This window comes from Oncorhynchus masou, chromosome 15 (genome assembly GCF_036934945.1).
Source record: "Oncorhynchus masou masou isolate Uvic2021 chromosome 15, UVic_Omas_1.1, whole genome shotgun sequence".
Lineage (NCBI taxonomy): Eukaryota > Metazoa > Chordata > Actinopteri > Salmoniformes > Salmonidae > Oncorhynchus > Oncorhynchus masou.
The window spans coordinates 37,005,630-37,031,395 of NC_088226.1; the positions used below are offsets into that span (position 1 = coordinate 37,005,630).

The 25,766-nt window shown below is 42.7% G+C and overlaps 2 protein-coding genes across 3 annotated transcripts; one reads left to right on the forward strand and one right to left on the reverse strand.

Moving 5' to 3' along the window:
- Positions 1-375: 375 nt before the first annotated feature.
- akr1a1b (aldo-keto reductase family 1, member A1b (aldehyde reductase)) lies at positions 376-12,233 on the reverse strand. Of its 2 annotated transcripts, none has more exons than XM_064989204.1 (9): positions 11,958-12,233; positions 10,781-10,882; positions 10,500-10,619; positions 4,584-4,735; positions 4,138-4,333; positions 2,016-2,215; positions 1,304-1,376; positions 1,036-1,122; positions 376-726 (listed from the first exon to the last, which is right to left on the reverse strand). In XM_064989204.1, the coding sequence occupies exons 2-9, from the start codon at positions 10,874-10,876 to the stop codon at positions 661-663; spliced, it is 990 nt and encodes a 329-aa protein (XP_064845276.1). In that variant the 5' UTR covers positions 10,877-10,882; positions 11,958-12,233; the 3' UTR covers positions 376-660. The 2 variants fall into 2 exon arrangements, with proteins under 2 accessions (XP_064845276.1, XP_064845278.1); XM_064989206.1 differs by lacking the exon at positions 11,958-12,233 and adding an exon at positions 11,471-11,559.
- Positions 12,234-13,029: 796 nt separating this feature from the next.
- Positions 13,030-19,790, forward strand: LOC135556205 (uncharacterized). The gene is made up of 6 exons (XM_064989207.1): positions 13,030-13,210; positions 14,643-15,236; positions 15,379-15,497; positions 17,490-17,642; positions 17,980-18,693; positions 19,081-19,790. The coding sequence occupies exons 1-4, from the start codon at positions 13,146-13,148 to the stop codon at positions 17,525-17,527; spliced, it is 816 nt and encodes a 271-aa protein (XP_064845279.1). The 5' UTR covers positions 13,030-13,145; the 3' UTR covers positions 17,528-17,642; positions 17,980-18,693; positions 19,081-19,790.
- Positions 19,791-25,766: the final 5,976 nt, after the last annotated feature.

The following is a 25,766-nucleotide window of genomic DNA, read 5'->3' on the forward strand; positions in this document are numbered from 1 at the left end:
CCAGGTGGTCTGGGTTTGTGGTGTGCAACAGGAAGTCCAACAGGATATCTGTCTGTCTAGCTGGGATATCTTCTGTCTGGGACAAGAGCATAAAACTGCTGCAGCTGTATACTAGTCTCTACATATACATTGTTATTTACACATGTTGAGTTAGTGGGATGTAGGTACTGGGCTTGGTGAAAGATTGGATAAATACATTACAAAACACAGCTGTAAAATGGTTTATAACACTGCATTTCCATAAACATTTCACATCAGAGCTTTTGTGCAGCCTGAGTCAGAAAGTAAATTAGTTTAGTATTTACACTATTGTTTAGACTAGTTTTCCCTCCAAGTAAAGATGCATTTTAATTACCAATCAGTCGAAGCAAATAATTCAAGGGCAGTAACAAAACATTTTTATTACGAAGAACACAGATGCTATGTCCTAATACACTCTAAAGCACTCTTTCCCCGCCACCATGACAACTGATCTGACAGGAGCTGGACTTTTTCTACCAACCTTCTTTCCCCTAAAAAAAAAATACATCAAATCAGTTGTCACTCAGGAGGATTATGACAAAATGAAGCTATTTAATTGAATTGGGACACTGCCTAGGATGGGGTTGAGGAAGGGGAGGGGGTTCCCAAGGCACAAGTGGGCAGCAGTTGGGGATTTACTCAGTAGGGGTCAATGAAGGGGTAGTGTGGATGTCCTGCATCCCTGGGGACGGGCTTCCCATCAACCTGCAACAACAATTGGAAAAATGTCACAAGCTAGCCAGCAGTCGGGCATAGAATCTTCTGATCCATAGTCAGACGTGTAATCCATTGCCCCACTGACAACTGCTATGGTAGAAAATCAACAGAGTCACTACATTTTGGTTGCTTAATTCAACCAACTGATTACATACAGCATATGTAGTATTAGCTCTCTATGAAACATTTAACCATTGTGAGCTGGCTAACACATAACCCATAGAACTTCAATAACATTCTCTGGTCTCACATCCATTGTACACATGTACCAGTAGAGGGAGCTCTAAAGTCACTCACTGTGATGGTTGGTACAATGTAGCGCCAGCCTTTGTTCAATGCTGTTATACACTTCATCTCTTCTGCTGCAAGGGTAAAGTCAAACACCTGAGGATACACATGCATTTTAGATTACAAGTCCACTCAGTAGTCAAATAATTACACAATGGGAATTATGAAAACAGTTTTGATGGGTAGAAATAGTAATAGAGCTGTGGTTTCTTGCAGTAGTAGACTGAATTGTGCAGCAATTTACAATTATAGATCGTCATCAAACAGAATAACCCACCTGGATATTCTCTTTGATCCGAGCCTCTGTCACACTTTTAGGGATCGTCACCACTCCTCGCTGCGTCTGCCATCTAGCAAAGAGACAAGATGTACATGGTTTGGTTTGAGACCAAATAGGTTACATGAAAAGCAAGATCTAATCACTAGACCATATGAGTGTTTTATTAATTTATTTTAGGAATTATTGTACTAAATTCAGGAGGTCTTGATATATCGTACTGATACATTTATTCTGCCTACCTAAATAGAAATTGGGATATTGAAAAAAGTTAGGGTAGCCTAGTGGTTAAAGTGTTGGACTAGTAACCGAAAGGTTGCAAGTTTGAATCCCCAAGCTGACAAGGTACAAATCTGTCGTTCTGCCCCTGAACAGGCAGTTAACCCACTGTTCTTAGGCTGTCATTGAAAATAAGAATTTGTTCTTAACTGACTTGCCTAGTAAAATAAAGTAAAAATTAAAAAACAAATACGATTTAAACAGGAGTCGAATCTAGAATCTTTTGATCCGTAATCAGACACATTGTTATCCATTGTGCCACTAGCCCGCAGATTGGGTCAAGGCAAGGTGTGTGGTTTTGTTTGTTTATTTATTTTACACCTGTTTCACTGTACAGATGCAAGAGGATGGGTTCATCACCTCTGGCGATGGGGATGCTGGGTTATTATTGAGTAAAGAGTACGAGGCTAGAACATTATATAACATTACTCACCTAATGATAATTTGTGCTGGGGACTTGTTGTACTTCTTGGCCAAGGTGCCGATGGCTGGTTCATCCAGGAGCACAGGTTCGTCAGGATGCTTCCATGCCCGATCCGGTGACCCCAGTGGGCTGTACGCTGTCATCACCAGGCCCCTGTCCCGGCAGTGTTGCAGCAACAACACCTGAGCCAGATACGGATGGCTTTCCACCTGAATAATAGAAACAGAAACCACAACTGTCAGCGGGCTAGCAATGGATGACTATGGATCAGAATATTCTAGGTTTGACTCCTGTCTAGCTCTTAAACTTTTTCAATATTTTACCAACTGATCTTTAGGTAAGGAGGAATAATGTACACACAGCACATGCCACATATCAAGACCTCCCTACCTAGAACAACTTGAACCAAACAAAAACAAACTCGTATGTTCTAATATTTAATTGTCAACAAACAAACACTTGCTGTATTTCTGACAGAGACACGAAGAGACAGTAGGGGGAGGGTTGTATGCAAGGATATTGGAGAAATGATGGACTGTGAGAAGACTGGTTGTGGTAGTGACAAACATACAAACGCCACCCCTTTCAGCGGGCTAGTGGCACAATGGATAGCACGCCTGATTACGGATCAGAACATTCTAGATTTGACTCCTTGCTCCCGAGTGTCACTACAGACCCTGGTTCGATCCCGGGCTGTATCACAATTGGCCGTGATCAGGAGTCCCATAGGGCGGCGCACAATTGGCCCAGCGTCGTCCAGGTTAGAGTAGGGGTCTACAATTACAATTATTAGCCAGGTTAGGCCGTCATTGTAAATAAGAATTTGTTCTTAACTGAAATTCTGAACTGACATGCCTAGTTAAATAAACAAAAATAGTTTCTCAACTGATCTTCAGGTAGGTAGCTAGCAGGGTTTCCGTTAGCTGAAAACAGCCGGCTTTCAGCCATTTAATGCTTTTTAGCCTATTCATTGATTGGAACACCAGTTGATCAAAATACATTTGACCAGTCATGCTTATTGGTCTATGGGTTAATTTGCATACTTTTGTGGAATATTTATTTGTTATGCATCTTATGTATCTCATGCACAGCATACAGATACAGAGCCTTCAAGCAGAAAATATGTCAGACATGGTTTTAAGGGCAATAATTCTAATTACAATTGTGTGTTAAAAATAGCTAATATTTGTATTTCTCAGCCGGTAATTGAGGCATTCTTCCCATTCGCCACTCAAATGCATAGTCAACGGAAGGCAGGCTTCACCAGCGCATCACACCTCTTTGGATGAGCTGGTGGCAGTATGCATTTTTAAAACATATAGCTACTTAAATTGTTTGAAACTTGAATGTTTTACAAAATATTAGGAGGCATGTTTTACCTTGCTTCAAAGTAGTCTTAGCATATCCGTGGAGGCAATTACTTTATATAGACTTCCATATGCCATTGAAACCAGTAGCCTCTCTCTCTCATGTTCTTTTGTTTTTAATTTATTTCTCTTTCATTTGTCCAGTAGCCAGACAGTTTGGAAAGTAAATGACTATTGCTGTAAAGAGGAGACAATGAAAAGACATGTCTTTTAGTAATAAAAATTCTCAACTTAATTGAGCAAACAACAGTAGTCCTATAGCCCATCTTATTGGCACCAACTGAGAGCATCGGCTATATCCCCGGTGAGTGTGCACTGCGCATACTCACTCGTTATTGTTGGGTCAGTGCCTCTTAAGTTTTTGGACAATAATTTCCTCCTCCAGTTTAGATGGATGAAAAATTGCTTCCCCAAACTTGAAAGTCGTGCGCTGCCTAAGCATACAGTAGGCTAGTGATTTTTCTGTTTGTTACTCATCTTGTTGGCTGAGGTAAAGTAAATGGACAGTTATACCATCTTCAACATGTGCAGTAAGGACACACCTCATTGCATCCTCGACTTACATGTTCTGTTAAGATGAATTATATCAAATGTGATTTCTATCATTCTGAGCACCGTGGGTGGAAACCCTAATCAGGTTACGCACCCAATGTATATGGGTCTGGTACATTTCTCAACTGTCCGGTAAATTAAAATGCATTTTCATAATGGAAATCCTGGTAGCTAGGTACAATGTACGCGCAGTCAACACATCTTCTCCTTACCTGAAGCACAGTGGGTTTGATGTTGGCTACAGACAGCACGTCGTCTATCTGTCTGCTGTTGAAGTTGGACAGGCCGATAGCCCTGATCATGCCCTTTCCCACCAGCTTCTCCATGGCAGCCCAAGTCAGCTTGTAGTCGATGTCGTCATACAGCAGGGTGCCGTCCTCTGACTTAGGGAAAGGAGCGTCACCTTGTCTGTGGGAAAAGTAAGGAGAAGTACGGGCACAATGTTACCACTGAACAGTAGGATGCCCATACAGTTTGTTACACAACCCCTGTAATGTGAATTGATCATTGTTAAAATTATTATAGCAAGTTTAATACCCAGATTGAAATTAATTTAAAAAGGAAATTCTGCTATTGTCTGGCAATCCTATACATGTTTTACTGTATCATGTTCAGTGAGGCTAGTGCCTCTCCAGAACCCATGATGGAGGCTACTCACTGGAAAGCGTAGGGCCAGTGGATGAGGTAGAGATCCAGGTACTCCAGCCTCAGCTCCTTCAGTGTCTTAAGCAGAGCGGGCTCAACATCCTCTGGGTGATGCTGTGTGTTCCACAGCTTAGAGGTGATAAACACATCCTCTCGCCTCAGGGCCTGTATACAGAGACAGGTGAAAACAGAAACACACACACACCCCTTTACTTGACCCCATCATCGGGTTAGTGGCACAATGGATAACTTGTGTGACAAGTACCAAAAAATAAATATATAATAAATATACATACATACATACATACAGTTGAAGTCAGAAATGTCCATAAATTACGTTGGAGTTGTTAAAACAAATTTTTCAACCACGCCACAAATTTCTTGTTAACAAACTATAGTTTTGGCAAGTCGGTTAGGACATCTACTGTGTGCATGACAAAGTACTTTTTCCAACAATTGTTTACAGACAGATTATTTCACTTACAATGAATTATATCACAATTCCAGTGGGTCAGAAGTTTGCATACACTAAGTTGACTGTGCCTTTAAACAGCTTGGAAAATCCCAGAATATGATGTCATGGCATTAGAAAATTCTGATATGCTAATTGTAATAATTTGAGTCCATTGAATATGTGCCTGTGGATGTATTTCAAGGCCTACCTACCAACTGAGTGCCTCTTTGCTTGACATCATGGGAAAATCAAAAGAAATCAGCCAAGACCTCAGAAAAATAATTGTAGACCTCCACAAGTCTGGTTCATCCTTGGAAGCAATTTTCAAATGCCTGAAGGTACCACATTCATCTGTACAAACAATAGTACGCAAGTATAAACACCATAGGACCACGCAGCCGTCATACCACTCAGGAAGGAGACGCGTTCTGTCTCCTATAGATGAACATACTTTGGTACAAAAAGTGCAAATCAATCCCAGAACAACAGCAAAGGACCTTGTGAAGATGCTGGAGGAAACAGGAACAAAAGTATCTATATCCACAGTAAAACAAGTTCGATAGACATAACCTGAAAGGCTGCTCAGCAAGGAAAAAGCCACTGCTATAAAACCGCCAGACTACGGTTTGCAACTGCACATGGGGACAAAGATCATACCTTTTTAGTTATGTATGTAACAAGTGTTGGTCCCATTTTTCATGAGCTGAAATAAAAGATCAGACATTTTCCATACGCACAAAAAAATCTGTGGCATATCAAGAAGCTGATAAAACAGCATGATCATTACACCTTGTGCTGAGGACATTTACATTTAAGTCATTTAGCAGACGCTCTTATCCAGGACAATAAAAGGCCACTCTAAAATGTGCCGTTTTGTCACACAACACAGTTCCACAGATGTCTCAAGTTAAGGGAACATGCAATTGTCATGCTGACGGAAGGAATGTCCACCAGAGCACTTGCCATAGAATTTAAATGTTAATTTCTTTACCATAAGCCACCTTCAATGCCGTTTTAGAGAATTTGGCAGTATGTCCAACCGGCCTCAACTGCAGACCACGCATCAGCACACCAGCCCAAGACCTCCACATCTGGCTTCTTTACCTGCAGGATTGTCTAAGATCAGCCACCTGGACAACTAATGAAACTGTGGATTTGCACAAATTAAGAATTTCTGCACAAACTGTCAGAAACCATTTCAGGGAAGCTCATGTGCGTGCTCATTGTCCTCCCCAGGATCTTGAACTAACTGCAGTTTGGTGTCGTAATCAACTTCCGTGGGCAAATGCTCACCTTCGCTGGCCACTGGCACGCATCCTCACGGATGAATCCCAGTTTCAACTTAACCGGGCAGACGGCGTGTAGGGAGTCCTGTGGATGAGGGGTTTGCTGATGTCAACGATTTTTACGCGCTACGCGCTTCAGAACTCGGCGGTCCCGTTCTGTGAGCTTGTGTGGCCTACCACTTTGTGGCTGAGCCGTTGTTGCTCCTAGACATTTCCACTTCACAATAACATCACTTACAGTTGCCCGGGGCAGCTCCAGCAGGGCACTTGATGAAATGACTTGCTGGAAAGGTGGCATCCTATGACAGTGCCACGTTAAAAGTCACTGAACTCAATTTTATACACCTGTCAGCAAATGCAATAGCGAATCAACCCATTTTGAAGGGGTGTTCACATACTTCAGTACACACGTGTGTGTGTGTGTGTGTGTTTGGAAGCAGCAGCGCGCTGAGATATAGAGATATATACACACACACACATACATACAGTGCCTTGCGAAAGTATTCGGCCCCCTTGAACTTTGCGACCTTTTGCCACATTTCAGGCTTCAAACAAAGATATAAAACTGTATTTTTTTGTGAAGAATCAACAACAAGTGGGACACAATCATGAAGTGGAATGACAATTATTACTTTCAGTGCAGCAAACTCTCTCCAGAAGTTCAGTGAGGATCTCTGAATGATCCAATGTTGACCTAAATGACTAATGATGATAAATACAATCCACCTGTGTGTAATCAAGTCTCCGTATAAATGCACCTGCACTGTGATAGCCTCAGAGGTCCATTAAAAGTGCAGAGAGCATCATGAAGAACAAGGAACACACCAGGCAGGTCCGAGATACTGTTGTGAAGAAGTTTAAAGCCGGATTTGGATACAAAAAGATTTCCCAAGCTTTAAACATCCCAAGGAGCACTGTGCAAGCGGTAATATTGAAATGGAAGGAGTATCAGACCACTGCAAATCTACCAAGACCTGGCCGTCCCTCTAAACTTTCAGCTCATACAAGGAGACGACTGATCAGAGATGCAGCCAAGAGGCCCATGAACACTCTGGATGTACTGCAGAGATCTACAGCTGAGGTGGGAAGACTCTGTCCATAGGACAACAATCAGTCGTATATTGCACAAATCTGGCCTTTATGGAAGAGTGGCAAGAAGAAAGCCATTTCCTAAAGATATCCATAAAAAGTGTCGTTTAAAGTTTGCCACAAGCCACCTGGGAGACACACCAAACATGTGGAAGAAGGTGCTCTGGTCAGATGAAACCAAAATGGAACTTTCTGGCAACAATGCAAAACGTTATGTTTGGCGTAAAAGAAGAAGAGCAAAACACACGCTGTAGTTTCGGCTAGTTTGTTTGTAGCAAAGCCTAGGTCAAACGTGAAGAATGGAGACTTTGGTTCTTTTAGCCCTAGCTATTTTATCCATTAGTGCGTTTGCTTTAGGAAATGGAGAAGATTTGAAGACTCAGGAGCGCTTGTGTTCACCCTGAACACACCTATACCCACTGTCAAACATGGTGGTGGCAGCATCATGGTTTGGGCCTGCTTTTCTTCAGCAGGGACAGGGAAGATGGTTAAAATTGATGGGAAGATGGATGGAGCCAAATACAGGACCATTCTGGAAGAGAACCTGATGGAGTCTGCAAAAGACCTGAGACTGGGACGGAGATTTGTCTTCCAACAAGACATTGATCCAAAACATAAAGCAAAATCTACAATGGAATGGTTCAAAAATAAACATATCCAGGTGTTAGAATGGCCAAGTCAAAGTCCAGACCTGAATCCAATCAAGAATCTGTGGAAAGAACTGAAAACTGCTGTTCACAAATGCTCTCCATCCAACCTCACTGAGCTCGAGCTGTTTTGCAAGGAGGAATGGGAAAAGATTTCAGTCTATCGATGTGCAAAACTGATAGACATACCCCAAGCAACTTACAGCTGTAATCGCAGCAAAAGGTGGCGCTACAAAGTATTAACTTAAAGGGAGCTGAATAATTTTGCACGCCCAATTTTTCAGTTTTTGATTTGTTAAAAAAGTTTGAAATATCCAATAAATGTCGTTCCACTTCATGATTGGGTCCCACTTGTTGTTGATTCTTCACAAAAAAATACAGTTTTATATCTTTATGTTTGAAGCCTGAAATGTGGCAAAAGGTCGCAAAGTTCAAGGGGGCCGAACACTTTCGCAAGGCACTATACATATGACTACAGCTCAGCGTTTAACACCATAGTGCCCTCAAAGCTCATCAATAAGCTAAGGACCCTGGGACTAAACACCTCCCTCTGCAACTGGATCCTGGACTTCGACGGGCTGCCCCCAGGTGGTAAGGTTAGGTAACAACACATCCACCATGCTGATCCTCAACACAGGGGTTCCTCAGGGGTACGTGCTCAGTCCCCTCTTGTACTCCCTGTTCATGCATGACTGCACGGCCAGGCACGACTCCAACACATTAAATTTGCCGATGACACAACAGTGATAGGCCTGATCACCGACAACGACAAGACAGCCCATAAGGAGGAGGTCAGAGACCTGGCCGTGTGGTGCCAGACCAACAACCTCTCCCTCAACATGATCAAGACAAAGGAGATGGTTGTGGACGACAGGAAAAAGAGGACTGAGCACACCCCCATTCTCATCAACAGGGCTACAGTGGCGCAGGTTGAGAGCTTCAAGTTCCTTGGTGTCCAGATTACCAACAAACTAACATGGGCCAAGCATACCAAGACAGCCGTGAAGAGGGCACGACAAAACCTATTCCCCCTCAGGAGACTGAAAAGATTTGGCATGGGTGCTCAGATCCTCAAAAAGGTTCTACAGCTGCACCATCGGGTGCCTTGCGGTCGGAATACAGAGGGTAGTGTGAACGACCCAGTACATCACTGGGGCCAAGCTTCCTGCCATCCAGGACCTCTATACCAGGCGATGTCAGAGGAAGGCCCTAAGAATTGACTCCAGCCACCCTAGTCATAGACTGTTCTCTCTGCTACCACACAGCAAGCGGTACCGGTGCCAAGTCTAGGTCCAAGAGGCTTCTAAACAGCTTCTACCCCCAAGCCATAGGACTCCTGAACATCTAGTCAAATGGCTACCCAGACTATTTGCAGTGCCCCCCCTCACACCACTGCTATTCTCTGTTGTCATCTATGCAGTCACTTTAACTCTACCTACATGTACATACTAACTCAAATAACCAGTGCCCCTGCACATTGACTCTGTATCGGTACCCCCCCTGTATATAGTCTCGCTATTGTTATTTCACTGCTGCTCTTTAATTACGTGTAACTATTATCTCTTATTCTTATCTGTACTTTTTGAAACTGCATTGTTGGTTAGGGGCTCGTAAGTAAGCATTTCAATTTAAGGTCTACTACACCTGTTGTATTCGGCACATGTGACTAATACAATTTGATATGTACAGTGCCTTCAGAAAGTATTCAGAGCCCTTGACATTCCACATTTAGTTACATTACAGGCTTATTCTAAAAAGGATTAAATAAATAAACATCTCAGCAATATACACACAATACCCCATAATTACAAAGCAAAAACAGTTTATAAATTTGTGCAAATGCATAAAAAAATTATATACTTTATTTACATAAGTATTCAGACCCTTTGCTTATGAGACTCAATTGAGCTCAGGTGCATCCTGGGAGAAAAAAACAAATCCATTTTAGAATAAGACTAACTTTAAAAAATGTGGGAAAATTCAAGGGGTCTGAATACTGTTCATTCTAAATAGTATAATCTAATCTGTTCAAAACAGTGGCAGAAAATGCTGCAGTTGTCATTCAGTTTGACATTCAAAGTGAAATATGTGTATTTATGCTGTTGTTCAAATGCACAGATCGATTTATAAATCTACTCAAACTACCAGTAGTTTGAAAACTTGGCACCATTATTCTGTCTTGCTGCTTTGTTGACAACTCCAACCACCTCACACCCCAGGGTATTCAGCCAATCAGCAGCTACCACTGGACTAGCACATCTCTGTCCTTCTCAGTATCTCCCGATGATGTCTATGGTATCCACATTGATAAGCCTTATACCATACTCATAGCTCTGGGCCAGGGTGTTAAGTGTTTGCTTGAGCCTTCTTCAACAACCATTAAATAAGAAGACGACTCAAGCCGCATGTAACGCCCTGGACCAGAGCTACCATGTTCCTTGCTGATGGCTTACTTTGTCAGGGCCAAGTGTCTCCTGCAGAGCCTCGCCAATCTCCACCTCGTTGCCATAGATGGCAGCACAGTCGATGTGACGGTAGCCAGCCTGCAAAGCCCACACCACTGCCTGTTTTACCTGGAATACAGCACAACCCAAGACGACAGCCATTGTTACAAAGACCCCAACAGCAAGCCCATATTGATAGTGCACTCCATTTTGATAAAAACCTAAATTAGTCGGGATAAATATTTGATCCAAAAGATGAATTGTTAATCAATCACCTGTGAGGCACCTACCTTGCCAGGTTCGCTCTTCCATGTTCCTAGACCGAGGAGAGGCATTTTCCGCCCGGTGTTGAGAACTGCAAAGTCATTTTTACCTGCCACTGCCATGTGTACCTGAAAGACAGGGCAGAAGACAGATGCCACAGCCGTTGGGATATTCACATTGAGCATCGCAATAGTGTTAAGTAGCTATTATTGTGTCCTCTCCATTATCATGTTGAAAACCTAACCAGTACCTTCACCTGCGGGTGGTACAGAAAGGGAGACAATGAAAGGAACCAAATAACCTGCCCAGCACTCCCCCTGGCCTGATCCTCCTGCCTCTGGTTCATAGAACTTCTGATTGTCAGCTAATTTCGATTAACCAGAACTAAGGGCTTGCGTAATTGGCAAGCTGCTTAATTACAGTTATATGGTACCAGTTATGTTTACATAGATCTGTCCACAAGAGAGTAACTGTCAGCGAGCTGCTGTTTCCACAGACGCACGAGATTTGAGTCCACACCTGGACCAGTCTCAGTCACTGGTCTAGAACTACTTCCTTCGCCATGCAGTTGAGTTTAGTCATCTAGAATCACTGGCTACAATACGCTAGCCTATTGCACCTTTTCTTAGCAAATACTCCATACTCGAAATAAGACTCGCTTCTAATAGATGGAACTAAAGTCACAGTGAAATTAGTCCAATAATTGCTCCACTTACCCAGTAGACATGGTCTCTTAAAAATCAAGGTGTACAATCGGAAGACGGCTGCAGTTAAACAAAGCCTGTCTGCAATCAACTTGCAATAAACGAGGTAGGGTGGACAACTGTATAACTGTTGCGCTCTGTCAGATTTGCAATGCCAGTTATTAGGCAATCCTCCAACAAACGGACACGCAATGGCACTGCATCGTGCAATAACCATGAATACTGGAATAAACAAGCCAAATGTCAGTACATGATGATGTTTTCGGTGTCATTTAATTTCACTGACATTCCCTTCGCCTACATTACGTTTAACGTAATGTATCTCTTTAATCATCTCACCTGTTTTACATTACATTTGACACGATTGAGAACAGAATCTATTCCAATTATATTTTATTTTCAGATTTTCTACCCACTTCCACCTACAGTAATTTATATCAAAACAATACACTGCCATAACAAAACGACAAGCAGCTGTATTCAAACAATTCCCACTTACTGTTACAGGTATCAATCTGTAAAACGAGCTATATAATCTTCAACGGCCCAGTCACAAATATAAAATAATTAGCTGTTTAAAAAATCTGAATTCATTTTGCTAAGATTTCCGTTTCCGGGGTTTGGTCGCATTTTTCTCCTGACGATGCAGTCGTTGGTATTACGCTGAGTTATAATGCCGCGTTCAAAGAAACTGGGAATTCACAAAAAGCGAGATTCGACTGGGAAAATTTATTTGAACTGTCATCCAATTCGAGCCTCTTTCAAGAGCTCCGATTTTCCAACCTGAGGATCACTGATTTGAACGTGGAAAAATTAGGTCAAATCATGACGTCAGTGAACTTCAGGCCGGAAAGTTGGAGCTCTCGAAAGAGGCCAGAGTTCCCGACTTGGATTTCCGAGTTGTATGACCATTAAAACGATTTTACCAGCTGGAGTTATTTTTTCGAGTTCCCAGTTGATTTGAGTGCGGCATAAAGAACTATCGTAGACTGTCCACAGATAGGGCTCATTTGTCTCCGCTGTGCAAGGAACGGGAAGTGGTCATGGGTAGACGGGATCCAACTTTTGTCTTTGCTAGAAGGGATCCAATATTTGTCAAATTAACTTCAAATTTGACTTTTCGTTTTACGCCTCGAACACACCGACTGTGTTTTGCGTTTTGATTCACCAGAAGTACATTAATTTCCAATGGAACCCTGCGTTTGCCTTGCAGCATGGATTTATCGAACGTATGCATCAAATTGTATGCGTGGACTTACTTGACAGAAAGCAGCAACATGTGAATGTTGAATTTTTGATGCACACATATCCAGTAAACAAATGTGGGATAACATAATAAAAACAGTTTGACTGTAGAATTTCTTTAAATGTTTTATTCATTTTTTTGCCAAGTATATCATTTATTCGATGACATCCAGAAATTAATTATGAGAGCCTATAATATAATTTCCCTCCAAAATGCAGTTTTGGAGCGAAATGCAATAATAAATAGTCAACAATGAGACCAAAGTTGAGGAAGTTGGTCTTGATCGCGCCTGTTGGGCCGAAAGCAGAGGTCTAGAGATGGTTAAAGTCCCGAAAGCAGGCAGGGGAGTTCCATGGTCTCATTCAAGAGCTTCGACTGTTTGGAGAGGAATTCCGACATTACTTTCGTCTGGACCGAAGCCAGTTCGATCACCTGCTCCAGATGGTTGGAGCCAGGATCACCCGGGAGTCCATCAGCCCAGTTGAACTCCTGACGATTTGTCTCCGGTAAGCTAAATTCAAGTACATTTTTAAAGCATTTGATACCATAATTGATTGATATTTGATACACGGTTTTTATGTGCAACCTAGCTAGCTAAAGGGCTCTCCAGTTAATAGTCTCTATTTGACATCCGATATCCTTTTACAGAATGTTCATTAGGACTATAACTTCTCCCAACGTTGGTTTATAATCCTTTTTTAATTATACAATGTTACCAAATGAAAATAAAGTTGAAGTGCCTTCTGCCCTGATGAAGGTAGGCTAGTCTTCTCCAGGACCCATTGTTGTTCAAGACAGTTACACTCATTCTTATTGGACTCACATACACTCTTAGAGAAAGTTTCCAGAAGTGTCCTTCTGCTTTTCCCATAGGATAACCCTTTATAGTTCCAGGTATAACCCTTTGGGGAAAAGGTTATACATGGAACCCAATAGGGTTCTACTTGGAACCAAAAAGGGTACAACCTCGAACCTAAAAGGGTTCTCATATGGGGACAGCCTGAGAACCCTTTTAAGTAGACAGTGCCATTCTTTCTAAGAGTAGAGTTGGCCTCGGCTACAGTTTATTGATATAGTCATAGACTGAATTGTACTGTTTCATGGAATTGTTAATGATGGTTGATGAGTATTACAATATAATTAGTAGAGCATAATAAACAGTAATTAGGTAGCTATATGAGTAGATATAATATTTAAAAAATATATATTTCACCTTTTATTTAACCAGGTAGGCAAGTTGAGAACAAGTTCTCATTTACAATTGCAACCTGGCCAAGATAAAGCAAAGCAGTTCGACACATACAACGACACAGAGTTACACATGGAGTAAAAACAAACATACAGTCAATAATACAGTAGAAACAAGTCGATATACGATGTGAGCAAATGAGGTGAGATAAGGGAGGTAAAGGCAAAAAAAGGCCATGGTGGCAAAGTAAATACAATATAGCAAGTAAAACACTGGAATGGTAGATTTGCAGTGGAAGAATGTGCAAAGTAGAAATAAAAATAATGGGGTGCAAATGAGCTACATAAAATAAATACAGTAGGGAAAGAGGTAGTTGTTTGGGCTAAATTATAGGTGGGCTATGTACAGGTGCAGTAATCTGTGAGCTGCTCTGACAGCTGGTGCTTAAAGCTAGTGAGGGAGATAAGCGTTTTAGAGATTTTTGTAGTTTGTTCCAGTCATTGGCAGCAGAGAACTGGAAGGAGAGGCAGCCAAAGAAAGAAATTGGTTTTGGGGGTGACCAGAGAGATATACCTGTTGGAGCATGTGTGCTACAGGTGGGTGATGCTATGGTGACCAGTGAGCTGAGATAAGGGGGGACTTTATCTAACAGGGTCTTGTAGATGACATGGAGCCAGTGGGTGGATATAATATGTGGGTGGAATTCAAGTTACACACAATATTGATAATTATTTGGAATTATATTTTAGATTATTTTCGACAGGGGACTCCTACAGTACCAGTGGATTCAGCTTCCGAGTTGGACGGTCCACGGTGGCAGGCATTGTCCCCTCTGTGGCACAAGCCATTTGGGACTGTCTGGTTGGTGAATACATGCCTGTCCCCAAGGAGGAAGACTGGACGACCATCACTGCTGAGTTCCTGGAGAGGTGGAATTTCCCCAACTGTCTTGGCTCCATTGACGGTAAACATGTAGTAATCCAGGCTCCACCGTGCTCAGGTTCGCAATTCTACAACTACAAGGGTACATATTCCGTTGTACTCTCGGCTGTAGTAGATGCAATCTACTATTTCCGTGTTGTCGATGTTGGTGCTTACGGCAAGGGAAGTGATGGCGGGACCCTCCGGGACTCTGCCTTCGGCCAGGCACTTCAGGATGGCACCCTGGAGATTCCATCACCCGCATCACTCACTGGGGCTAAAGACCTGGGACCTGTTCCCCACGTCTTCGTCGATGACGAGGCCTTCCCTTTGAGACTCAACCTCATGAGGCCCTACACTGGATGCCAGCTGCCATTGCCAAAGCCTGTAAGGATCTTTAACAAACGACTGTCCGGGGCAAGGTTAGTTGTTGAATGCGCCTTTGGGATTCTGGCAGCCCGGTGGAGATTGTATTGGAGTGTGCTTGGTCTCAGCCTCTCAAATCTCAATGCCTGCGTGAAGGCCACATGTGTTGTCAACAACTACCTGTAGATGTAATTTCAGGAGCCGTTTGGGATGGAGATTGGAAAGCCAAATGGTCACCTACCTGATGTCTAACAACGCCCCTAGACAGGAACTCCAGGTGAGTGAGAAGCTGACCACCTACTTCTCATCGCCAGAAGGTGAAGTCCATTGGCAGTATGCCGTGGAGTGAAACTGCTCTTTTAAGAGCCCCCTAACACAAAGATTATTTTAAGAACCATCCACCATTGTCCATAAAATTGCATTTTACATTGGGGTCAGAATGCAATCATGGTTACATTGTGACACCGTGGAGCCGGTGCGAGATACTGGTTGGAAAACATACCTCAATGCAGGGATGGGATATGCCACTATACTTCAAATTTGATGGTGTCTTAATGTAACCATGATTGCATTCCGACCCCAGTGCAGCTCAGTGTAAACAAGCGTAACGGTAGAGTTGGTATCTTCTGGCAAGGCCAGTGGTTTCCATCTGTGGTGAAGTTTTCCCTAAACCAATGCTTATGACAAATCCAGCTCCAGAGCCAGCCATAGATCAAGCTGGCTAATCTTTGGAATATGGTGTAGTAAAAAAAAACAAGCAACAACAGATAACTAGCTAGACAAGGTTAGCCAGATAATTAGCTAGATAAGGTTAATGCTAGCTCGCTACAGTGATAGCTGTCAGTGCCCTACTTGATGTTTATAAACTCCATGTGGAGATTCCCACACTCAATTTGTGAATATGTATAAGTAGCAGTGGAGGCTGCTGAGGGGAGGATGGCTCATAATAAAGGCTGGAACCGAGCAAGTGGAATGGTTTCAAATACAGCAAATGGAATGGCATCAAACCATGTGCTTGATGTATTTGATACCATTCCACTAATTCCGCTCCAGTCAATACCACGAGCCCGCCTATACCAATTAAGATCCACAAACCTCCTGTGAAGTAACCTTCATCATTCTTCCAAAGTCATAAAAAGTCAGTCATAAACCATAACCTTAGATTTTTGTTTGCATACATTTTGACGATATAGCAAATTTTTACTTTATGCTTGTGGAAACCTCATTCTTCGGAGGTGGAACCTAAACGTGCATTTCCTCTCTAGTACAGGAAACTACATCGAAATAGTGGTGGCAACTTACTTTGGTCATGGGAAGGGATCCCGATTTTGCCTAATTAAAGATGCACTATGCAGAAATCGCTAATTTCCTGGTTGCTAAAATTCTAATAGTTTGCTTAATTTCAATTTATGTGACATAACAAGCATTGAGACTGTAGAGAATCATTGTACCATCTAAACCGCTGTGAAATATACTGTAGAGACCCGCACAGGCAGCTGTGTGTTATGTGTTAGGCTCGTAGGTGGTTGTGTTGTACTTACCAGTACCCAGTGTTCGCGGGGTCCGACATGCCAATCAACCTGCTATCTGCCAATCACGGGGATGCCTGGAATGTTCTGATGCCGGGCATCCTGGTGGTTGGCGGAGTGGCGTGGAGAGGGGTTGGGCAGGGGGACGGAGCATTGAAAGTTAAGACCAGGTTTAGCCTTTGTTCTCTCTCTTACGTCTGGCCTTCACAAGAGAAGGTCACAGTTGGTTTGTGGGGTATCTTTAGTTTATTTGGCGTGGGCTACGGCCAAACAGTAGCCTGTGTAAAGTTGGGTTAAGAAACCGTCAATTCGTAAACTCAACTCTCTGTCTGGAAAATTGTTGCTTTGTGGTCTAGTCAGGTCAATACAATACTTTCAATAAACCCCAAATATTGTATTTTCAGCTTTTTGAAGCTGGTGTCCAAAACTAAAAGTAAAAGATGCAAAAACGATACGTAAGACTGGGAAGCAAAGAAATAGTGCACATAGAACATATCTACTGCCTCTTAGACTTGATTTCAACGAGAATTACAGATGTATAACTCACATGTCTATGTGAATTTACTCGGGTTGCTCAAAAAGTTACATATTGCGGATTTGAAGTCAAAAGTTGCAATGTTTTTGCATTTTAGCAAACCCAACCATTTTCACAAGCCTAATTATTCTAACCTGCTCCGTAAATTCTCCTAACGCTTCGAACACACCTACTGCGTCATGCATCACTGCTGCATAACATTTTGCGCAGCTAGGCAACTATACTGATGCAGGTATATTTTGCAGATGTTCACATGCAGGTGGACACATGGAGGAGAGGATAATTTTCTCAGTATCCTCAAAACCATGTCTTTTTGACACAACTGCTGACCGCTACTGGGACATAAACACAACAAAATGCTGCTTGGAGACAAGTGTCCATGATAGTAGGATTGCCAGGTAAGTTAAGTAGTGAGCTTGTGCTAGATGTGGCTAGTTAGCTAGCTAGCTAACCTAGCCAATGAGGTGTGTGTGTGTGTGTGTAAGAAATAGTTAAATAAATTATGCTAGTTACTACTCCTGATAACATTACCAAATAATCATGTTTGAAAGAGTGAGTGTGTATGTCAGATAAATAGTAATAGAAATGGTAGATAGAACTACCGCTGATAATTTGGTCAGATAACCGTGTGTGTGTGTGTCTATGTGTACAGTAGGTGACATGTCCATGATAGCTATCTAATAACTATAGTTATGCTAGATAATGGTTTGGCTTATCATGTTCATGTCTATGTAGAAGAAGACTGTAGGAGGAAGTGGAGAGGACTCGGGGACAGGTATCAGAGAGAGAGAAGGGCAGCGAAAGAGAAGAAGAGGTCTGGGTCAGCAGCTTCAGCAGCCTTGGCGCTTCTGCCACGTTCTTTCTTTTCTGGATCCATTTATTGTGCCGAGGGCAACGAGTGGCAATTTTACAACCAGACCCTCTACTACGTCATCCACAAGTGTTGTTGTCGCCACCGGTGCATCAAGACCCTCAACGTCACCTACAAGTGTGACCATCGCCTCCACCGGTGCAGTGAGACCCTCTACAATGTCTACATCATCCACAAGTATGACCACCACCGGTGCAGCCATGGAGATGATGAAATGGAGGAAGCACCTCTGGATCTAGGACCACCTGAGATTATTATGAACCTCATGGAAGTAACCACTGAGGACCTTGTTGAACAGGATGTAGCCGTGGAGAGAAACAGAGAGAGAAACGAAGAGGAACAACGTCACACCAGGCGTCATCGGAGGTACTAGCCCCCCAGATCCACTCAACTAATTTCAGCAGAGGCTCCTCCAAGCCGTCGAGAGGGATGCAGCCCAACCCGATGCTCACAGGAAGGAGGATGAAGAGGCCCTCTTTGCCATGAGCCTGGTGCCAACACTGAAGAGGCTGCCTCAGCAAAGAAAAGCAGCAGTCAAGGATAAAATGTATCAGCTGCTTTTCAAGCCGAGTTCAATGGTACGTTTTTTTTCTCCCCACATCACAGGTAGTGTCAAGTGTTGCGACAGTGAAGTAAAGTATGTCATTTTTACAGTATAGTCATGTAGGCTAATTGGTATTTTAGATCGAAGTATTAATGAGGCAAATGTATAGCTGTTGTTTCTGGGTTAGAAAATATCCTAAAACAACAGTTTGCGGTCGAAATATTTGCCTGTCATATTCATCTTTTGATCTGAAATACAAATTCCACGAGTAAACAGCAAGTATTACCAACTTTACCACACTGTTCCAATATTTATGCCACTAACTTCACTATACAAGCAGTATTTAGTTAACATAAATCTCCCCTTTTATGGTGTTATATTATGTTAAGCTTGAATGTGTTATTTTTCTCTTCCCTATCAGAAATGGAGTCAATTTAGCCGACCAGCTCACCGGAAGGACAGGAAGAAGAGATGAGTTGTCTGGTTGTTGTTTTGACCTCCCTCATTGTACCTTTCTTTTCACACACGTCAGTTCCGTTTAAATTCAGTCAATTCATAAAGTAATTTGTTTATAAAGTCTTAGGATAGCATCCATTATTAGTGTTACATAGATTTCTGAATTGACACAATTGAAACTCATACACCGGAGAATTCACAGATGCTCTTGTTGGTCTCTTACAAGACTAATGGTGAATATATTTCTTCAATTTAAAACCACTTGAAAACCAGGATGTTGAAACAGTTTGTGAAGTTATGTTCCATCGACTGGTCCATGACGTCCAGGGGCCATTTGTTTGTTTAGCTGTGTTATGGTTACACATTGTTTTCTTTTTTTTTAGAGACGGAGACACACACACACCTCTCCTCCACTCCTCTCTGTACCTCAGATCTCTCTCTCTCTCTCTTTATGGCCATGTCGGAAGTTCCCCTACTATGTCTAGGCTTAATGAGTAGTCCCTGTATCAGTCTGCTGTTGTGCTCTTGTTGTTCTCTTACAGATTACAGGCTACACATTCATTTTTTAAATTGTTTTTTTACACTCACATGCACCTCTTTCAATAGTTACAGAAAAATAAACATTTTTACAACACACATACCTGTCATGTTCTTTCCTGTACTTGAATACTTATTAAATTACGTTTCCAAAGTCAGTTGTTTATTAATATCTCATTTAGACTTAATCTTCTTATTTCTTCACTACACCTTTGCAGATCTAAGACAAAATTAAAGTAAAAACACATTCTCTTCATAGTTCTTGTTTTTCCACCTGTATTTTGTCAGGCCAGTGAACATGGTGGTAAACTGTACTATTTGTATGAACCCTAGGTTACCCTTTCCCTTTGTTATCATACCAACTGTATGTCGTATAACCTTAATTAGTGCTCCCGTTCACCTGGTGTACCATGCCAGGTGTGTATAATACTGACGTTAATGAGAGAGGGAAAGGGTTAAGGTGTGGTCTTTACTCCCAAATTTCACTTAAATATAACTTCCAAAGATTTTGACTTTGCTATCTAGTGTTATCTCAAGTTTTGGCATCTTCCATAAATTCCGTCCACGAATCCATAGAAATAGTTAGGAAGAATAAGATGAAGCTACGGAAAAATGGATAACTATTGAAAGATAACTGATATGCATTTTTCTACATTGTTATGGACATGGTGCAACCTTTGGTAGGTATGCTGCTGGCAGGCTTTGGCTGCACTACAGCAAAGCCAAGTTAGCCTGTCTTTCTATTCCTGCTACGTTAGGTTAGCCCTAGCCTCTGTCGAGTCTTAATATAGCTCAGTGTGCCGAATCCCGAACAACAGGATGATCTTGATTTTCAGGGGAAATGGAAAGAGCCTGTGACATGACTTCCACTTTTGGAAGTTAACAAGGCGACACCAAAGAGTATTTGCATATTTTTGTTCTGTGAAGTGCACATGTGCAAAAACTCGATTTGCCTGTGCACTCCTTTTAAAGAATGCAATTTGAGACTTTGGCAAATGGTAAAGTCTACAAAACCCGGTCCACTATGTTCGTAACAGATTCTAGTTTTGGAAACAAAACTGTACTGAGATCAAATGTCGCTCCATCTGCTCCCACTGCCGGGCACTGGTCTTCCTCTCACCACCATAGGTAGTGAATGGGAAAGCCAACCGGATGCTTCACATTTATACATGTGGTGAAATATCTGTCTCGATCACATTTTATTGGTCACATACACATGGTTAGCAGATATTATTGCAAGTGACGCAAAATGCTTGTGCTTCTAGTTCTGACAGTGCAGTAATATCTAACAAGTAATCTAATCTAACAATTCCACAACAACTACCTAATACACACACATCTAAGTAAAGGGATGGAATTAGAATATATACCAATTTGTAAGTCGCTCTGGATAAGAGCGTCTGCTAAATGACTTAAATGTAAATGTATATACATATAAATATATGGATGAGCGATGACCGAGCGGCATAGGCAAGATGCAGCAGATGGTATAAAAATACAGTATATACATATGAGATGTGTAATGCAAGATATGTAAACATTATTTAAGTGGCATTATTTAAGTGACTAGTGATCTATTTATTAAAGTGGCCAATGATTTCAAGTCTGTATGTAGTCAGTAGCCTCTCTGTGTTAGTGACGGCTGTTTAACAGTCTGATGGTCTTGAGAGAGAAGCTGTTTTTCACTCTCTCGGTCCCAGCTTTGACGCACCTGTACTGACCTCGCCTTCTGGATGGTAGTGGGGTGAACAGGCAATGGCTCGGGTGGTTGTTGTCCTTGATGATCTTTTTGGCCTTCCTGTGACAATGGGTGCTGTAGGTGTCCTGGAGGGCAGGTAATTTGCCCCCGGTGATGCATTGTGCAGACCATACCAACCTCTGGAGAGCCCTGCGGTTGTGGGTGGTGTAGTTGCTGTACCAGGCGGTGATACAGCCCGACAGGATGCTCTCAATTGTGCATCTGTAAAAGTTTGTGAGGGTTTTAGGTGACAAGACTCATTTCTTCAGCCTCCTGAGGTTGAAGAGGCGCTGTTGCACCTTCTTTACCACACTGTCTGTGTGGGTGGACCATTTCAGTTTGTCCGTGATGTGTACGCCAAGGAACTTAAATGTGGATGGGGAGGGTGCACGATCATCTCCTTTGTTTTGTTGACGTTGAGTGAGAGGCTGTTTTCCTGACATCATAAACTCTGAATGAAGGAAAGGAGATATGACTGGCAGCAGCTTTTTCTTGTGGAAAAAATAATTACGCCAACTGTGTAAACTGCCTGGCTGTTAAAGGCAGGGCATTCTAGCTCATTTCTTGCTTTATACATGTGGGTCGACTAACTCCCGCTACATGTATAGCTCATTTCTTGCTATATCCACGGGGGTTCAGGTTGGCAGGACTTGAGGAAGGCGTGTTAATAACCGTGCTTAGTCCTGCAATGGTCACCTCTCATTAAACTAGCTACTTTGCATAGCTCATTCACCGTGGAACACACAAGAGTCTAGGCAAGATGACTGTGACCTGTGCGAGATTTAAAGTGGTGCGACACCTAACTCACTCTCAGGGCAGAACTGCAAACCCGCTGGAGCAAAACATAATCTTACAATAGTGCATGGTAGGCGTTGTCCCCCTACGGCTAAAAACTCTAGGGTTCCGGTGGACAGACAAGTCACAAACAATTAAGACATACCCTCAGCGCTCCAATACTGGTAGACCAAACCGAGTGTCGCCCAGATTTGGTTCACTGTCACCAGTAATAAAAACTAAGACAAAACCCAAATGAGATGGCACAAGCCAAACCGAGTTGAGGGACAGCAGAACACCCAGACGGAGAGGCTGGTGGGGCTAGCTAGCTATCTGCACCGAGCTACTGAATAGCTGCGGGTTTATGTCTGCGCTTATACACTAACATAGACCTCTTATCAAGCGAATCCACTCTGGAACGATCATAGAAAAGGAATAGGTCGAAGTAGTGCGATGGCAGCTATTTAAGGGGGTCTGCCGCAGCACTACCCAGTGTACGGGACTAATCGGAAATTCTTACTCAGAATGTGTCCTGCCACGCGGACGGATACCATATTGGAGTGATACAATATAGTGCTACATAACAAAGTGAATTATGCCATCTTTATGCACGTTCGCCATAAGACAGGTTTTGGATTTCTCCTTGACCAAGATGGCTACCATTTTCGCCCCAGTATGGAGCTTTTTGGGTTCATGACATAGCCCCTTTCGTAATTTAATAGGGTCTCTATTCTGTGCAAGGCTAGCTAGCCGGTCATCTCAGATGTTTTGAGGGGGGTGTTTTGGGAAAATGGCGGAAGCGGATGTTCTGTTTCAGATGGAGTGTCAAGTGTAGATGAGAGGGAGAAGACTTGGATTACAGTGACGAATGAAAAAAGTAAAAAGAGAAGTAAAGTGGTAGTGGAAACTAGTAAATCTTTGGATCGATCTTGTTACCTGGGAGATCCGTTTGAAGTCTCTATTAAAATTGTGGATGTGTTGGATGAGGTGGCGTTGATGACAATAACAAGAAGTGGGCTTATTTTGTTTCTTTGTGTTTCTATGGAACTGAAGGTTGGTGAACAATGACTGACCCGCATGGTCCCCCAACCATTCTATTGTTTTTTCGATGAAGGGTCTCCCTTCTCACTTGTATTTGGGTTATATGATATTACCTGTGAGAGCCTTCGTGCCCAAACCCATGCAGTGTGATGAATGTAAATGATTTGGGCATGTGTCAAATGTATGTAGGAGTATTATATGCCAGCTGAGCCTAAATGCTGCAATTGTGGTGGTGAACATTCACCCACATTCCTTTCTTTATTTTTATTTGAGCTTTTACCCTTTTTTCTCCTCAATTTTGTGGTATCCAATTGGTAGTTACAGTCTTGTCTGATCGCTGCAACTCTCCTACGGACTCGGGAGAGGCGAAGGTCGAAAGCCATGCATCCTCCAAAACACGACCCTGCCAAGCTGCACTAGATTCTTGAAACACTGCTCGCTTAACCCGGAAGCCAGCTGCACCAATGTGTCGGAGGAAAGTAAGGAAGTGTCAGCTTGCAGGCGGCCGGCCCAGCCCGCCACAAGGAGTTGCTAGAGCGCCATGGCACAAGGAAACCCCGGCACACCAAACCCTCCCAGCCTGGGATCGAACACTGCAATGCAGTGCCTTAGAACGCTGCACTACTCGTGAGACGCACCCACATTTCTGAAGTGTCCTGTTAGGGTGAAGGAGACGGAGGTGGCAAGAATAAGGGCTGTATAGAATGCCTCCTGTCCGGAGGAATTGAAAAGAGTGGAAGAAAGGCGTGAAGTTGAAGAAGTAGTAGGAGTAGCGATACAGGATGATGTTTCATGTCAACAGGGATCCTGACATGTTGCATGTTAAGAAGGTGGACTTTGTAGCGTTTATTACTTTGGCTATCAACTGCACAGTGCAAACGGAGAGGAAATCTGAGAAAATAGGCTTCATTGTGAGTGTGGATCACTTGTCCAGTTGTTGACCAATATTGGTCACCGTTTTCAAAGTGTGTTGTCTGTCTTACGTTACATGGTCATGGCTGTAATGCAGTGTGCCCCAACTGGCAGTTTTATTTGGCCCCCTAATTTTTCTGAGCAAAAAAACAAAATGTGTATTTTTTATTGTTGGACATAATAGACTAAAAACACCAGGAAATCAGCTCCAATGATTTTAATATGAGACATTTGTTCCAACGTATTCCCACACATAATAGAGAGAGCTATGTGATCATATACAAATGTAAGCAAGGTTTGAAATGAGTATGTTTTAGTCAAACATTATTGTGAGGACAGATGAGAAGCAAGTACAGGGAGTGGGGCACCCCCCAGCGTTCCACTTGGGCGAGCCTGATGGATCGGCTGAGGTGTGGGAGCTCGATGAGCCGGCTGAGTCATGGGATGGGAGCATGATGAGCCAACCGAGGCAAAAAAAAACAATTGAGCCAGCTAAGGCTTGGAAGCCTGACCAGCCAGCTGAGGTACCCCCTGTTCCTTCGTCAGCGGCACCTGGACCCGACGTCACCAACCCCCCCAAAAAAAAAAACCTCCCTGATGCTTCTAATATTGGTGTCTGCATTCTGTGAGGACAGACGCTGGCATACAAGAAGCAAGTACAGGGAGTGAACATTTTAATGAATAACGGACATGAAACGAAACACGGACTGCGTCTGGACAGGGGGAACAAAACTATATTAATGCTGACACAAGGATCAAAGGACAAGGACAGATTTAGAGTAGGCAATCAACAAAGTGAATGAGTCCAGGTGAGTCCAATGGAGAGCTAATGCGCGTAATGATGGTAACAGGTGTGTGTAATGATGGCCCACCTGGTGCCCTCGAGCACCAGAGAGGGGGAGCGGGAGTAGGCGTGACAATTATATCTGTTTGGGCTTCTTGTAGTCAAATTGTCATCTACAATTATTTGTAATTGTGTCTTGGCCCCCCGTTCAAGAATAAATTGTCCTGCGGCTGAGTCTATATAGAACAAAAATATAAACTCAACATGCAACAATTTTAACGATTTTACTGAGTTACAGTTCATATAAGGAAATCAGTCAATTGAAATAAATAAATTTGGCCCAAATCTATGGATTTCACATGACTGGGCAGGGGCGCAGCCATGGGTGGTTTAAGTGTCAAGTTTATGGACATGTTGCAGTGTGTATGAGGCAGATGCCGGCAGAGTAGCCTAGTGGTTAGAGCGTTGGACTAGTAACCAGAAGGTTGCGAGTTCAAACCCCCGAGCTGACAAGGTACAAATCTGTCGTTCTGCCCCTGAACAGGCTGTTAACCCACTGTTCATTGAAAATAAGAATTTGTTCTTAACTGACTCTCCTGGTTAAATAAAGGTAAAATAAATAAAAAAAATAAGTATGAGAAGTGTGCAGGAGGGCATGAAACAAAGGAATTTGTTATATTGGTGGAGAAAGTTATGTGTGCTAGTTGTGGAGGTACCCATGGGGCTGCAGATTGAAGGTATCCAGTGAGAGAAAGGTAGACCGAGGTTGCCAGATTAGAGTAGTATAGAAAGTGTTGTATGCTGAAGCAGTGAAGAGAGTGGCAGAGGAAGGTGGGTAAAGGGTGAGGGATCCTGAGAGGATTCC

Coding starts and splice junctions, on each gene's coding strand:
- akr1a1b (XM_064989204.1), bottom strand. CDS start 10,876: ATGGCAGTGGCAGGTAAAAATGACTTTGCAGTTCTCAACACCGGGCGG. Junction 10,620..10,780: donor GGAAGAGCGAACCTGGCAAG/GTAGGTGCCTCA, acceptor GCTGTATTCCAG/GTAAAACAGGCAGTGGTGTG. Junction 727..1,035: donor ACATTGTACCAACCATCACA/GTGAGTGACTTT, acceptor TTGTTGTTGCAG/GTTGATGGGAAGCCCGTCCC.
- LOC135556205 (XM_064989207.1), top strand. CDS start 13,146: ATGGTTGGAGCCAGGATCACCCGGGAGTCCATCAGCCCAGTTGAACTC. Junction 13,211..14,642: donor CTCCTGACGATTTGTCTCCG/GTAAGCTAAATT, acceptor ATTATATTTTAG/ATTATTTTCGACAGGGGACT. Junction 15,498..17,489: donor CTACTTCTCATCGCCAGAAG/GTGAAGTCCATT, acceptor TATATTTTGCAG/ATGTTCACATGCAGGTGGAC.